Source organism: Neoarius graeffei, chromosome 14 (genome assembly GCF_027579695.1).
Source record: "Neoarius graeffei isolate fNeoGra1 chromosome 14, fNeoGra1.pri, whole genome shotgun sequence".
Taxonomy (NCBI): domain Eukaryota; kingdom Metazoa; phylum Chordata; class Actinopteri; order Siluriformes; family Ariidae; genus Neoarius; species Neoarius graeffei.
The window spans coordinates 38,798,086-38,813,744 of NC_083582.1; the positions used below are offsets into that span (position 1 = coordinate 38,798,086).

Sequence of the window (15,659 nt, forward strand, 5' to 3'; positions counted from 1 at the left end):
ATCCTTGCAGAGTTGGGAAAGCAAGGTGTTCATTTTCCATGTAATTCTCGGTTAATAACACTGCACAGCTCATCCATTTGATAGCAGTGGTGTTTCTGCTGTGACTAATGGTGCATTCAGTTGTACTCGTAAGTTGGCAGTTTGAAGTTGGAAAAGCATTGAAATCCAGCATCTCCCAGCATAAACGTTGGGGTTTTCGTTTCATTTCATTAACTAGCCATTTTTTTCGAATTCCATGTTCCATGATGCCCCAGTTTTTAAACTGGGAAGCGCTCAGTTCTGAGGTTATGTTGCTCGGAGCTCCAAGTTCTGACTTCCAATGTAAATGTAACGCACCATCTCGACCCCGGGGTCCTAAGGGGAGCTGGGGACTTTGCCTGTTGCGGTAACCATAGTGATCATAAACAACTGTCTAATGACCAAGCTGGTGATCTTTCTGCCACATTAAGCCAGAGAAGAGGGGGAAAAAAAATCACAGCGTTTGTCTCAAGAACCAAAAGATGTAAATATACTATGCCTGTTGCCTTTCCCAGATGTGACAAATACTTGTTTTGTAATGTTGAGTAGCTAGTCTGATAATAATAATAAGGAATTTGGACTTACCTGAAGTAGGCTAAATGTAAAATAACAGCATTCTAGGCTGTAGGTGAATATCTTTTAATGTTATTTTTATGTATAATGTTATTTTAGTAAGCAGCAACTGTTAACTGAAATTATGAGATTCAAGATGTTAACATTGTCCTCCTGGCCTGCAGGCAATCCCTGGTGGGGTCAACAATGAAAAAACAAAAAACAATTAGCTACAGCGTTTTTTCAAAAACCGAGCAATGTTGACCAGGTAGGCCTTTGTCTACCAATGTTCATTCAGTTAGAAAACTCACAATTCGAATGTATATTGAAGCTTCAGTACACACACACACACACACACACACTTTATATATATATATATATATGCATTTACACAAAATGGAATCATTTGCTGACAGCTCAGTCCCCCCCAGTTCAAAAATCCTATCTGCGCCCCTGTCTAAGTGTAAGCTCTGCTGCCACTGTGCCTGCAGATGAGGTCCATTATGGGCAAGCAGCCAACATTAGACACGGTGGTGTTTAACTGAGACATAGAGTTCTGGTGCTAAGTAAAATATACATGATCCTTGAACTAGCATTGTAGTACTTGAGAGCGGTCCCAAGACCACTTTTCTCGGTCTCGTCTCAGAATTGACCACATTTTTACTTGGTTTTATCTCTGTCTCAGACATAGAGGACTCAAGACCACAACTGTGGGGATTTCACTAAATTGCCTGTGCATTGTCTGATTTATTTGTTAACATCATTACTGTGGTCGGATGTAAAAATTTCCTGCTTCAAATGCGACCAATAATGTGACTCGTTGCTAATTTGAAAATTTTCTTCCTGTTAATAGATGTCACCCCTTCCCTACCCTTTCACACACACTGGCCTGGTCCTGGTCTTGACTCGGTCTCGCCCTGCCTTGGTCTTGACTTGATCTCAACCCCTCAAAAACTTTGGTCTTGGTCATGACTTGGTCTCGGTTTAGGTGGCCTTGACTACAACAGTACCTTGAACACAATTTACTCATTCACTCACAACGCCAAAACCTTGGAAATATCCAAATTATGGGGACTTTGCTGAACTCTTGGTGACCTAGCTCTCTCTCTCTCGCCTTTGCACGCATGCACTCATTCACTCACATAATAAATAAGAAATACACCAGAAAAGATATCAATAACAGGGTGGTGTGATACATTGATGAGCTGAATTTGTTAATGTTATATAAATATCTATGCAACAACTATGCAGAATTCTGTTAAATTGTACAATGAGTCTATAACAGCACATTCCAAAGTGTTTTATTTGTCTCACACCACAACACTTTTACAATAGCTGCATTTTTTATGTATTAAAGAACAGCATTAACATTATACATTTTTTTCAGTTTCTAGTTACATGATGTACATGGAAGAAGTTAGAGCCGATCATCACTGATTTTAATTGCCTGATTGTCGATTAACACTCATTGTCTTTCTCTTGCAGTGAAAAAAAAAATACAGTTTGCCATGCTATAGGTATATAGGTTTTGCTCTATATCTGCAGAAGCAGCGCTACTCCTGCTAAGGCCCATTTGGACGGACTCTCTTTGGTTTTCAGGTTAAATGTCCACACATAGGTAGGTCCTCTCTGTTTGGTCTTATAGACGGGACACTGGTAGACATTACGTGTCTCTTGCTTGTCTGCGGGGACGGCCTTGATGAAGATGACTGGCATAGTTGGGGTAAGTTCTTTCAAACGTGCGTCGACGATCACACCAGCCTACAAGACATGACACACAAACATTTCACAGCAGAATGTTTTATCATGTGATATTAGTGAATGCTATCTAGCTGGAATTGTTCCAAACAAACATGCTGAGTCATCTGACTTTTTGAAAATCCATTTAAGTGAAATTAATTTGACAAGTCTCTTCCAAAAAAGTACATCCAATTAATCTTGGCAAAAGGATTTTTCTTTATTTCCAAAAAAATTTAGCATGAATCCCAGGGTCCCTTTGAACAAGAGAAAGTAAATGTGTTTGAAGTTGAAAAGGGCTTGCTTTTTCTTGCTGGGAGGTGACTGCTAACCACTGCACCGCCGTGCCACCGCATTCAACACCTAAAAACCATCTCATCTCATTATCTCTAGCCGCTTTATCCTGTTCTACAGGGTCGTAGGCAAGCTGGAGCCTATCCCAGCTGACTACGGACAAAAGGCGGGGTACACCCTGGACAAGTCGCCAGGTCATCACAGGGCTGACACATAGACAACCATTCACACTCACAGTCAATTTAGAGTCACCAGTTAACCTAACCTGCATGTCTTTGGACTGTGGGGGAAACCGGAGCACCCGGAGGAAACCCACGCGGACAACATGCAAACTCCACACAGAAAGGCCCTCGCCGGCCACGGGGCTCAAACCTGGACCTTCTTGCTGTGAGGCGACAGCGCTAACCCCTACACCACCGTGCCGCCCACCTAAAAACCATTTTCACTGAAATACAATTTTTGAGACACTGATTCTCACAGGAAACTCAATTATATCAGTATAAGAACCAACGCTGTAGCCTCCTCCCTCTGCCTTCTACTTGCATGCGCTGATCTCTGGCTTACAATATGACTGTGTGTAATGTAGGCCATTTTAAGCCTGTGTAGCCACTTTATCAGTGCCGCTTCTCATTCATCAAATTATCCAATCAGCTAATCATGTACCGTAGAAGCAGTACAATGCATAAAATCATGCAGATACAGGTCAAGAGCTTCAAACTGGTCAATCAGAATTGGAGGAAAATGTGATCTCAGTGATGGGGTTGTTCATGCAAGACAGACTGGTTTGAGTATTTCAGAAACTGCTGAGCTTCTGGGATTTTCACTTTGCCAACTGTCTCCTCCAATTCCTGTTCTGGGCTGACAGGCTTGGAACCTGATGTGCTTTTGTGGACCCCATTTCCTTCAAAGTTTGATGTGTTGTGCATTCTGAGATGCTTTTCCTGATCATCATGGTTGTAAAGAGTGGTTATTTGAGTTCCTGTCAGCTCAACCCAGTCTGGTCATTCTACTCTGGGGAAAAAGCTCTGGGATCAACAACCAACGTAAACCAACCGAAAGCTCTGAGCATTTATGACATCACTTTGAGTCTGAATCACTGGCCATTTTCTTCACTGTTTTAGATCACCATTGTGAAGTTTCAACTCTATGAAATTCCCTCCAAATGCTATGCCCTTTTTATTTGACGTGCATTTCTAAGCTGTTATATCACAAACACAATTGCATTTCTTGCCAAATTTGTTCAAAGTTTTTCTATTATCATCTTTTTGCCTCTTACCTGTGTATCCCATCGTGCTCCCTCCATGAAGAGGCCATGTACATACGCGCCCTCACGCGGTGAAGAGCTGAAATCTTCACGGTTCTTCTTGGTGACATCACACTGCAGGCTCATCTTGTCAAGTGGCCACTCATTGCGGCGTGCTATGGATTGCATGATAGCTGTAAGGAAGGACTGTGGGTTGAAGAAGCCAGCGAGCCAAACAACAGAAGGCAGGTTGAAGTCTGAAGTCCAGCTTTCCAGCTCACGGATTCGGCACAGCAGATCAGTGAACCAGAGTGTCAGGCCACTTGTAGATGCATACGCAAGTTTAGTCCAGGAGTCTGGAACCTGCTCCAGGTAGATGGCGTTCTGGAGGTTCTCCATGTCGCTGGTCATCGTGAGCTCGCCCTGACAGAGAAACATGGCAAGTTGGAGGCCAAGAGCTCGTTAATAATGCCCATATTGTATCAATAGTAATCCAATAAAGTTCGACATTCCTACAATGTAGCTATGGCTTAGTTTACTATATACTATGTGAGTATTTGCTGGAGACAGAGACAACCATAGTGATGAATATTGTAGTACTTTATTTTACGCCTGATGAAAATTAAATCCCAAAAGTATCAATCCCGAGTAAATCTGATTACGCTTTGGCAAGGTCCAAATGGCCCGCACTTCTCCTTAACCAAGAGTGAGTGATATCAAAGTCAAGGCCCCTCCCGCGCCAGGACCTGGTCTTCCCAGGCAGTCTCCTGTCCCAGTATTAACCAGTCTTTTGAGGCACCGCCGATCTCCATTTCTGTAGCCCCCAGCCTCTCACCTATTATACAGCTAGGGTTACAGTGGGGGGCTAGTCCTCTGGTAACTGAGAGAGTTTGACTCCCTACTCATATCCGTATTGCGGCATGCCTCACCAGATGGCAGTAGGTACCATTTTTATGATGGTCTTTGGTATGACCCGACCGCAAGTAGAACTAACTCTCGATCTCCCGGTCGAGACATGCTAACCACTAGGCCAGCTCGCAGTATTCAGTGATATAATGCACTTTAAAATAGCTTTTGAATGAGCAGTGCAATCGATTTGCTTAAATTCTGTTTATCCTGAACGACCTGTAATGGTGCACGCTGAGAAAATTTGAAATGTCACGGTATCAGATTGGCCAAGAGACCAGAGAGACAACTACATCCTAATAGCACACTAGGAAAATCAATATTCATACATTGTACAGTCATGGCCAAAAGTTTTGAGACTGACACAAATTTTGGTTTTCACAAAGTTTGCTGCTTCAGTGTTTTAGATCTTTTTGTCAGATGTTTCTATGGTATACTGAAGTACAATTATAAGCTTTTCATAAGTTTCAAAGGCTTTTATTGACAAATTACATCAAGTTTATGCAAAGAGTTAATATATATAGTGTTGACCCTTCTTTTTCAAGAGTTCTACAATTCACCCTGACATGCTGGATATCAGCTTCTGGGCCAAATCCTGACTGATGGCAACCCATTCTTGCATAATCAGTGCTTGGAGTTTATCACAATTCTTGGGTTTTTGTTTGTCCACCCGCTTTTTGAGGATTGACCACAGGTTCTCGATGGGATTAAGCTCCGGGGAGTTTCCTGGCCATGGACCCAAAATTTCAATGTTTTGTTCCCCGAGCCACTGAGTTATCACTTTTGCCTTGTGACATGATGCTCCATCATGCTGGAAAAAGCATTGTTCATTATCAGATTACTCCTGGAGCATTGGGAGAAGTTGCTCTTGGAGGATGTTTTGATATCATTCTTTATTCATGGCAGTGTTCTTAGGTAAAACTGTGAGTGAGCCCACTCCCTTGGATGAGAAGCAACCCCACACATGAATAGTCTCAGGATGCTTTACTGTTGGCATGACACAGGACTCATGGTAGCGCTCACCTTTTCTTCTCCGGACAATCATTTTTCCAGATGTCCCAAACAGTCTGAAGGGGGCTTCATCAGAGAAAATAACTTTACCCCAGTCCTCTGCAGTTCAATCCCTGTACTTCCTGCAGAATGTCAGTCTGTCCTTGATGTTTTTCTTGGAGAGAAGTGGTTTCTTTGCTGCCCTTCTTGACACCAGGCCATCCTCTAAAAGTCTTCGCCTCACTGTGCGTGCAGATGCATTCACACCTGCTTGATGCCATTCCTGAGCAAGCTCTGCACTGGTGGTGACCTAATCCTGTAGCTGAATCCTCTTTAGGAGATGGTCCTGGCACTTGCTGGACTTTCCTGAAGCCTTCTTCACAGCAATTGAACCTCTCTCCTTGAAGTTCTTGATGATCCAATAAATTGTTGATTTAGGTACAAAAAGTGATAACTCAGTGGCTCGGGGAACAAAACATTGAAATTTTGGGTCCATGGCCAGGGAACTCCTCAGATCTTAATCCCATCGAGAACCTGTGGTCAATCCTCAAAAAGCGGGTGGACAAACAAAAACGCAAAAATTGTGAAACTCCAAGCACTGACTATGCAAGAATGGGTCGCCATCAGTCAGGATTTGGCCCAGAAGCTGATATCCAGCATGCCAGGGTGAATTGCAGGAGTCTTGAAAAAGAAGGGTCAACACCGTAAATACTGACTCTTTGCATAAACTTGATGTAATTTGTCAATAAAAGCCTTTGAAACTTATGAAATGCTTATAATTGTACTTCAGTATACCATAGAAACATCTGACAAAAAGATCTGAAAACACTGAAGCAGCAAACTTTGTGAAAACCAAAATTTGTGTCAGTCTCAAAACTTTTGGCTACGACTGCAGTTCATGGCAGTGTGTGTACATGTGTGTCTGTGCTGTACAGTACCTTCAGGCCAAGATTTAGAATCTTGAGTGAGCGTTTGATTTCCTGTGTCAGCATGTTCATACGCTCACACTCTTGCAGGGCCACTACCACATATGGGCTTCTCTCCTCTACCTTCCCCATCAGCTCTGTCATGTTAAAGTCATCTGGAAGCCTCTCAAGGAACTCATCCAGGACCATTTTTACCTTTAACATGGAAACATTTTAGTGGAGCACAATTCTCAAGTATTTGTTAAATATGCAACTGTAGCATTTCTGTATACACTGGAAAAGTCTGTCTCTTCTTAATTGTGCCTCGAACATCACACTAATATGAACTCCACAGAGGAAGTACAGATAACATAATCAATGTCTTGCCAAAAAAGAACCGATTTGTCTCGGTCACTTGCATGACCTGTTGAATGCAAAATTGTGATTGCTTACAATTCCCAATCTCTTAACTTAAAAAGGTCAGCTGCCAAAATGCATTCAGACACACTTCCACAGCACCCACTTGTGTGTGCGTGTTCCCTGCTTAAGATGGGTTAAAGCAGGGACTGATTTCCCCTCAGGGATTAATAAAGTATACAAAAAAAAAATTATCAACATAACAGTGTAATGAAGCTGAATCTTTTAAGTGTACATGACCCTAATCAGACAATATAGTGAATAGGATCACATCTATTTTATCAAAGCGAGACCATGAAGTACACTGATGAGGATATTTTGTGAGTAATTGCTAATAATGGCTACAGACTGCAACTGGCATATACATGACGAGGAAATGACAGTCGACTGCGAGACAAACATCACTAGCAACGTTTCATCGGTGCATGTTTTACCATTTTATGACAGAAAAAGTTATTTCTTGGTATTTTGTTGGAAACCTAAATGAAACACTTGGATGTACAGTATGCGTACCTTCTCATCTCGTGACATGCCGCTGCCTTCCCCAGAGCCTCCATCTCTGGGTTGCATCTCAAGAACGGTGCGGAAAAGGCTTTCTGATGTCTGAGTCAAGAAACCGATCTCAGCATTGGGATGTAGGCCGTACAGATAAGGGGACTCTGGGGGCAGTGCTTCATCAATATACTGAGAAATAACAAAAAAGCAGAATAACAAAGCATTTATGTGTCAGTTTATAGGTACATTTATAGGTAAACATACACAAACATTATAATACTGTTTATAGTATGCCTCAGGTATTTATAGGATTTTGGAAAAATGCCATGTACTTGCGCACTTTATCTTAGCACAACTTCAGCATGATGCATTTAAACTCAATCACACTAAGCATAACTGAAGTAAGATGTTCATTGCATTCATCATTTTAGAAACACTGGGCTGTGTAAATGCATGGAAAACTTTCTTTACCACTTACACTGAACTTGTGAATTCATTTACAGTGGTGATTGAAAGTTTGTGAACACTTTAGAATTTCCTATATTTCTGCATAAATATGACCTAAAACATCATCAGATTTTCACACAAGTCCTAAAAGTAGATAAAGAGAACCCAGTTAAACAAATGAGACAAAAACATTATACTTGGTCATTTATTTATTGAGGAAAATGATCCAATATTACACATCTGTGAGTGGCAAAAGTATGTGAACCTCTAGGATTAGCAGTTAATTTGAAGGTGAAATTAGAGTCAAGTGCTTTCAATCAATGGGATGACAATCAGGTGTGAGTGGGCACCCTGTTTTATTTAAAGAACAGGGATCTATCAAAGTCTGATCTTCACAACACATGTTTGTGGAAGTGTATCATGGCACGAACAAAGGAGATTTCTGAGGACCTCAGAAAAGCGTTGTTGATGCTCATCAGGCTGGAAAAGGTTACAAAACCATCTCTAAAGAGTTTGGACTCCACCAATCCACAGTCAGACAGACTGTGTACAAATGGAGGAAATTCAAGACCATTGTTACCCTCCCCAGGAGTGGTTGACCAACAAAGATCACTCCAAGAGCAAGGCATGTAATAGTCAACGAGCTCACAAAGGACCCCAGGGTAACTTCTAAGCAACTGAAGGCCTCTCTCACATTGGCTAATGTTAATGGTCATGAGTCCACCATCAGGAGAACACTGGACAACAATGGTGTGCATGGCAGGGTTGCAAGGAGAAAGCTACTGCCCTCCAAAAAGAACATTGCTGCTCTTCTGCAGTTTGCTAAAGATCATGTGGACAAGCCAGAAGGCTATTGGAAAAATGTTTTGTGGACGGATGAGACCAAAGTACAACTTTTTGGTTTAAATGAGAAGCGTTATGTTTGGAGAAAGGAAAACACTGCATTCCAGCACAAGAACCTTATCCCATCTGTGAAACATGGTGGTGGTAGTATCATGGTTTGGGCCCATTTTGCTGCATCTGGGCCAGGACGGCTTGCCATCATTGATGGAACAATGAATTCTGAATTATACCAGCGAATTCTAAAGGAAAATGTCAGGACATCTGTCCATGAACTGAATCTCAAGAGAAGGTGGGTCATGCAGCAAGACAACGACCCTAAGCACACAAGTCATTCTATCAAAGAATGGTTAAAGAGGAATAAAGTTAAATGTTTTGGAATGGCCAAGTCAAAGTCCTGACCTTAATCCAATTGAAATGTTGTGGAAGGACCTGAAGCGAGCAGTTCATGTGAGGAAACCCACCAACATCCCAGAGTTGAAGCTGTTCTGTATGGAGGAACGGGCTAAAATTCCTCCAAGCCGGTGTGCAGGACTGATCAACAGTTACCGGAAATGTTTAGTTGCAGTTATTGCTGCACAAGGGGGTCACACCAGATACTGAAAGCAAAGGTTCACATACTTTTGCCATTCACAGATGTGTAATATTGGATCATTTTCCTCAATAAATAAATGACCAAGTATAATATTTTTGTCTCATTTGTTTAACTGGGTTCTCTTTATCTACTTTTAGGACTTGTGTGAAAATCTGATTATGTTTTAGGTCATATTTATGCAGTAATATAGAAAATTCTAAAGGGTTCATAAACTTTCAAGCACCACCATAAAAAAAAAATCATGCAGTGGTCAGATTCAATAAAATCTAGTGTTTTTTCATTTAAAAAAAAAATCTATTGCTTTCCAAAGTGTCCAACAGGAAAAAATATTCTTGGACAAGAAAGGCTTGATGTCCAATCTATTGTTTTCAGGACATTCTCTGTAATGAGTAGCATTGATGACCAACAAATAGTTTTATACACAAATAAAGTTGGATACTGTATAATGATCCTAGAATATTAGTCAAGTTTTGAGTTTCATGCTTAAAAATACTGACAAAAGATAAAGCGTTTTGCTTGGTTTTTTTTCCCTATATAACAGCTAAAAAAAGTATATATGAACAGAAATAAATAAATCAATAAATAAATGAATAGAAAGTTAATATCCAATAAATAATGTAATCCATTTAATGCATTACAACTAATTAATGTTATTATATATTAAAATAAATTATAGTTCAAATGAATTCTAGTTAAATTCAATTTTCATTCAAGTAGATTTTATTACATTTATTATAAACGTGTAATTGAACACTGTCATGTATTATTAATAATATTTGTTCTATAAATGCATTGTAGCCTGTTACAAAAAGTTTTGGTTGTAAAACAATGGGCAAAAATTAGGGCATTTTTCTGTAGACAACAACGGCTGAAGTGCAGCTGTTTATTTGGTTGAAAATCTGCTGCTTTAAAACAGCTTTCATTAACTGTTATGTGATCACAGGTGTCCTTATATCATGGATTTTTACAATGTCTCAGCCCATCAAATTTTCGAACCAAAGCTAACTGTGTTTTAATACTTGATGAAGAATATTGAATAGAATCTCATTTCATGCATACTAATGGCTGAACTCACTCTGAGTACCTTTTGAAATAAAGCTGCATTTTAAAACAGTAATTTATTTCCTGTTTATTTTGGAGAAGTCTATAACCTGAACTTTGTAAAGTCACTGGTAGTGCCGTTATTTCCAGAATGTTTCACCCTGACTCACTGCGTACGATGTTACAATAACCAGCCTTGTTGCCATTTTCCCTACAGTCATTTCTCTCTGCAAAAATAACAGCAGGTACACAGCCCGACAGGGATTTCTCACTTTCATTCTGTTTTTGTGAGAGAGAGAGAGAGAGAGAGAGAGAGAGAGGTGGCAGGAGGTGCATTTACCTGGTGATAGCTGTTGTAATCCATGTTCCCAGGCAGTGGGAAGCCTGGGGCCAGGAACACCTCATCCATCATCATCTCAGGCTTGACGAACACCTCCAGGTATGTGCGGCACAGCCTGCGGTCCCAGTCATCAGTGATGTGGCCACCATACATGATCTCCCCGAAGAGGTAGCGAAGGTCGTCGTATGGCACCTGAACAAAACAAAACAAGTTCGCCATCCTAATTTCAACTCGAGACTACAGTGCATTTCTAAGCACATTTCTGACCTTCTAAGCAGTAAACAGTGCTATATTGCACATCATAACCTGTATGAACTGGGGTTCAAATATCAAACTCTGCTACCATCATTTTATCCGAACATGAATACATCATACTATACTAACAAAAGTGAAAATGTGGGCTGCTTTTTATTGAACACAGGTCCAATAGATTATAACATTGTGGCAGCAGGGGCGTGGTCAAGCGCTGATTTGTGAATGGAGAGCGAAGCCAGGGAAGGTGAGCGGCAAAGTGATCGTACCTGTTGGTAATTAGTGTGCTGTGCCTGTGTGTTTGTTGCAGTGATGGAGAGCGGATAAAAGGGTGGGGTGGAGGGGAGAGAGATGCCTTGAGCTGGAGTTTTATCGGCCTCTGTGTGTGTGTGGTGCTGAAAAGCAAGTACTTTTTGTTGGGCTTAATAGAAAGCGCGTCTCAACCGAACCCATCTGCCTGTGTATTTCAGCGTCCTCCCCAATCAGGGAAGTTTTACAAACATATATAAGGGAAAACCACTAATGAATTCCACATTAGTCATTAATATAGACACAACACTTATATGACAATTAACTGAATACAGGTAAAGTCACATTTTATCCACTAATATTTACAGAAAGAAAGATGTGTAACCCTAATTAACATAAAATAACATTGCACTTATCTAAAATTACTTCGTAGGAAATCCCGGAGAATCTGACTTCTCAACCAATCGGCATATAAATATACACTGGGGTTTCTCTACTACAATGAGACCAGAATAGTGGTCTGCAGTGGTGAAAGGGTTAAAGGAAACATTACAAAATAATAATAATAATAATAATAATAATAATAAATACCCTATAGAGAGGATATCCCAATAGATTTCATCCATCCATTATCTGTAGCCACTTATCCTGTTCTACAGGGTCGCAGGCAAGCTGGAGCCTATCCTAGCTAACTATGGGAGAGAGGCGGGTACACCCTGGACAAGTCGCCAGGTCATCACAGGGCTGACACACAGACACATTCACACCTACGGTCAATTTAGAGTCACCAGTTAACCTAACCTGCATGTCTTTGGACTGTGGGTGAAACCGGAGCACCCGGAGGAAACCCACGCAGACACGGGGAGAACATGCAAACTCCACACAGAAAGGCCCTCGCCGGCCACGGGGCTCGAACCCGGACCTTCTTGCTGTGAGGCGACAGTGCTAACCATTACACCACCGTGCCGCCCCCAATAGATTTCAATTCTGATTAAAAATACAGGTTACACTACCGTTCAGGATCATATACATTTACAGAAACTGTAGTTACTAAGGAAAACCAGACAACACCTACACGATATGTAGGTATGGATATGAAACACTAAACACTAACAAGCTGCTGATGTTGCAAAATGCAAAACTGCTATATTAATTAATTGTATGCACATTTATTAGCTATGGATTAATGTCTAATATGTGTGCTGACACATTATACTGAAGTGTTACAAAAAACGTCATTTGTTTTAAATGCATCAACTAAGCAAAACATATTTTGAAACATGATAAACAGCAGAGGTGGACAAAGTACCCAGCTTCATTACTTAAGTCAAAGTACAAATCCCGCTGGTCAAATTGTTACTCCAATACAAGTGAAAGTTGTCCAGTCAAATTTTTACTAAAGTATTGAAGTATCTGTCAATGCATCGTTGTATTATTGCCACAGCACTTACAAAACCTAATGCCTCTGAAATAACCGACTGGATTTACTGACTAACTTGTAGAACCTGCAGAATAAACGCCTGGTAGAATGTTACAAAATGAAACACAACTGAACTGAAAAAGAACCAGTCATTTTAATTTTTTTAAATATATATATTTTTTAATTGTCACACTCCTCCCCACCCCCACAAAGCAGCATGGTAGTGTTCTGACCCAGGTCTTCCTGATTAACATGCATTTGCATGTTAATCAGGAAGACAGTGGAATAGCTGTAAATGCAGCTTGCTCAGAAAATAAAAATGACAATCCAACATGCTTAAAACCCAAGTCCACACCTCGAGCTTAATAATCGCCCAACAGCAACACTGCTTTAGGCAAGACAAAAAAAATGCAAGCCCATCGGACATCGAAACAAAAAAATTCCAGCAATTTTTGTGACTGACTAGTACAATACTGTCCATCTCACAGGTCTCACGCACGCGCAAGTATATATATTCATGCACATGTGAATCTACCTGTGGAATCATGGTGGTTTAACATTAAGCTAGCTAGTCAGTGAAGCTCCACCTGACATGCTAGCAAATTCTTTTCAAACTCAAAATCATACTGGGTAGCTAACGTTACTAGAAAAGAAAGATTTTTACATTTTGTTTATTTGGCAAGATTATGCTAAAACATGGCAGCATGGTGTTGTAGTGGTTAGCGCTGTCGCCTCACAGCAAGAAGGTCCGGGTTCGAGCCCCGTGGCTGGTGAGGGCCTTTCTGTGCGGAGTTTGCATGTTCTCATGTCCGCGTGGGTTTCCTCCGGGTGCTCCGGTTTCCCCCACAGTCCAAAGACATGCAGGTTAGGTTAACTGGTGGCTCTAAATTGACCGTAGGTGTGAATGTGAGTGTGAATGGTTGTCTGTGTCTATGTGTCAGCCCTGTGATGACCTGGCGACTTGTCCAGTGTGTACCCCGCCTTTCGCCCGTAGTCAGCTGGGATAGGCTCCAGCTTGCCTGCGACCCTGTAGAACAGGATAAAGCGGCTAGAGATAATGAGATGAGAAGCTAAAACATTTCTGAAAGCACTTCAGATAAGTTAACATTATTCATGTTAGTGTAACTCCGTTTTTACATGCTAACTAACAGTGTCCAAGTTAACTAGCTATGTGTTAACGTTAGTAGTGGACAAGGCTATGGCAACTTGGTGGACAAATCCATAGAAAGTCATTTGACTCACCAGACTGCATAGCTATTGCAATGTTATCGCTAGCTCTAAAAGCACAGACAGCTTCATTGCAAGCTTTCTCTTGGAATAAAATGTTTATATACCTCAATATGCTTCCGCAGGTCAGACGGCAAGTTTTTGTAGGCCGTGATGTGGTTTGTTTTAGGCAAACAAAACAAACATTGAAAACGAAACAACTCTTTATTCCTTTCAGAAAACTGAAACATGGGTTCTAGCTCTAGCCATGAGTGTGTGCGTTCCCCAGAAGAACCGCCTCCTTCCATTCTGCCCTCAACTGATTGTGTTAAATAATGCTGCGGAGAAATCATTGAACTTGATTTTATACAGTCTATGGATGTGACGTGACCCTAGTGATTACTGATAGACTGTCTCAGTGTCACCTGTGAAAAAACCAATCACGTTTTAGAAAAGAAAAGAAAAAAGCATCCACTTTCAAAGCCACTTCATAGTAACGAGTAACGAGGACCTTGATAGAAATGTAGTGGAGTGAAAAGTACAATATTTGTCTTTAAAATGTAGTGAAGTTAAAGTCATAAGTTGCCAAAAAAAATTAATACTCAAGTAAAGTACAGATACTCAAAAAGTGTACTTAAGTACAGTACTCAAGTAAATATACTTTGTTACTGTCCACCTCTGATAAACAGGTCTTAGTTATGGAATCAAACTTCTGGGCTTGACATTATACTACATTATATGTATATCTGTTAAAATGGCTGCCTCCGGGGCTTCTCTAGCAGCAACCCATGTCTCTGCAACTCCTTCGTGAGCCGTTGCTGAGTGTAATGTGATTAAGTTCGTGTGTAATGTCCGGCATACAGCTGACAGATAAAGTGCTTTCCCAGGTAAGAGGTGTATAATATGATCTCTGAGACCACGTAAGATGAAGTAGCTGGGAACACTCGTGCTGCGTGTCAATCTGACAGGCTTAATACAACACTGTAGCATTGTCTGTTTGCAGACATACAAATGATTTCATTGTAGTGTTGTAGCTTTTCAATTTGGAGTGGGATGATGCGTTGGTAGAGAAGGCTAATTTCACAAGCTTCAGCAAAAGCCTGACTCGATTTTCCGCAGGCAGGGTATATGTCAACAAGCCTTGTTTTTATCCTCTTTCACTTTCATGCTTTCTTTCATCCTCAAATCCATTTATTGTAGCTCTGACAGTAGCAGTCAGTCCTCACCTTATTGCTGGCCTCCAGATAGTTGTAGAGAACGTTGACGGAGATGGTGAGATCGCCAGTGTTGAACGGATAGGTCCTGTTCCAGCCTTGAGGTCCAAACTTTCGTCTCTCAGCCACCACAGCGTGGAAGTAGCACAGGGCAAACAGGATGCTTTTAAACTCCTTTTCAAGTGCACACATCTCCAGTGTGTCCTGCCAAAAACACAATTATGTAAGTTGAAAAAAGTGTAAAGTTCCCATTTAAAACTAAAACTATGTTCCCAAACTGTAACTCGCTCCCACAAAACATTCAGCTGGCACCTTCAATTAGCAATTCGATTCTGACATACGCTACATTCACACTGCAAGGCTTAATGCTCAATTCCGATTTTTTTGTGAAATCCGATTTTTTTGTGAGGTCGTTCACATTAACAAATATATGCGACTTGTATGTGATCCTCAGTATGAACGAAAAGTGACCTAAAAGTGTTCCGCATGCGCATTGCA

The 15,659-nt window shown here is 40.9% G+C and overlaps 1 protein-coding gene across 1 annotated transcript in view; it reads right to left on the bottom strand.

Moving 5' to 3' along the window:
* Positions 1 to 1,985: 1,985 nt before the first annotated feature.
* Positions 1,986 to 15,659, bottom strand: part of LOC132898181 (dynein axonemal heavy chain 9-like) — a 143,031-nt gene continuing 129,357 nt past the window's right edge. The window contains exons 64-69 of the mRNA XM_060939623.1: positions 15,174 to 15,365; positions 10,821 to 11,012; positions 7,576 to 7,746; positions 6,679 to 6,861; positions 3,878 to 4,267; positions 1,986 to 2,331 (exon numbers count right to left, since the gene is read on the bottom strand). Of these exons, the coding sequence (XP_060795606.1) occupies positions 2,104 to 2,331; positions 3,878 to 4,267; positions 6,679 to 6,861; positions 7,576 to 7,746; positions 10,821 to 11,012; positions 15,174 to 15,365 (1,356 nt within the window). The 3' untranslated portion in view covers positions 1,986 to 2,103. The remainder of the gene's footprint in view (positions 2,332 to 3,877; positions 4,268 to 6,678; positions 6,862 to 7,575; positions 7,747 to 10,820; positions 11,013 to 15,173; positions 15,366 to 15,659) is intronic.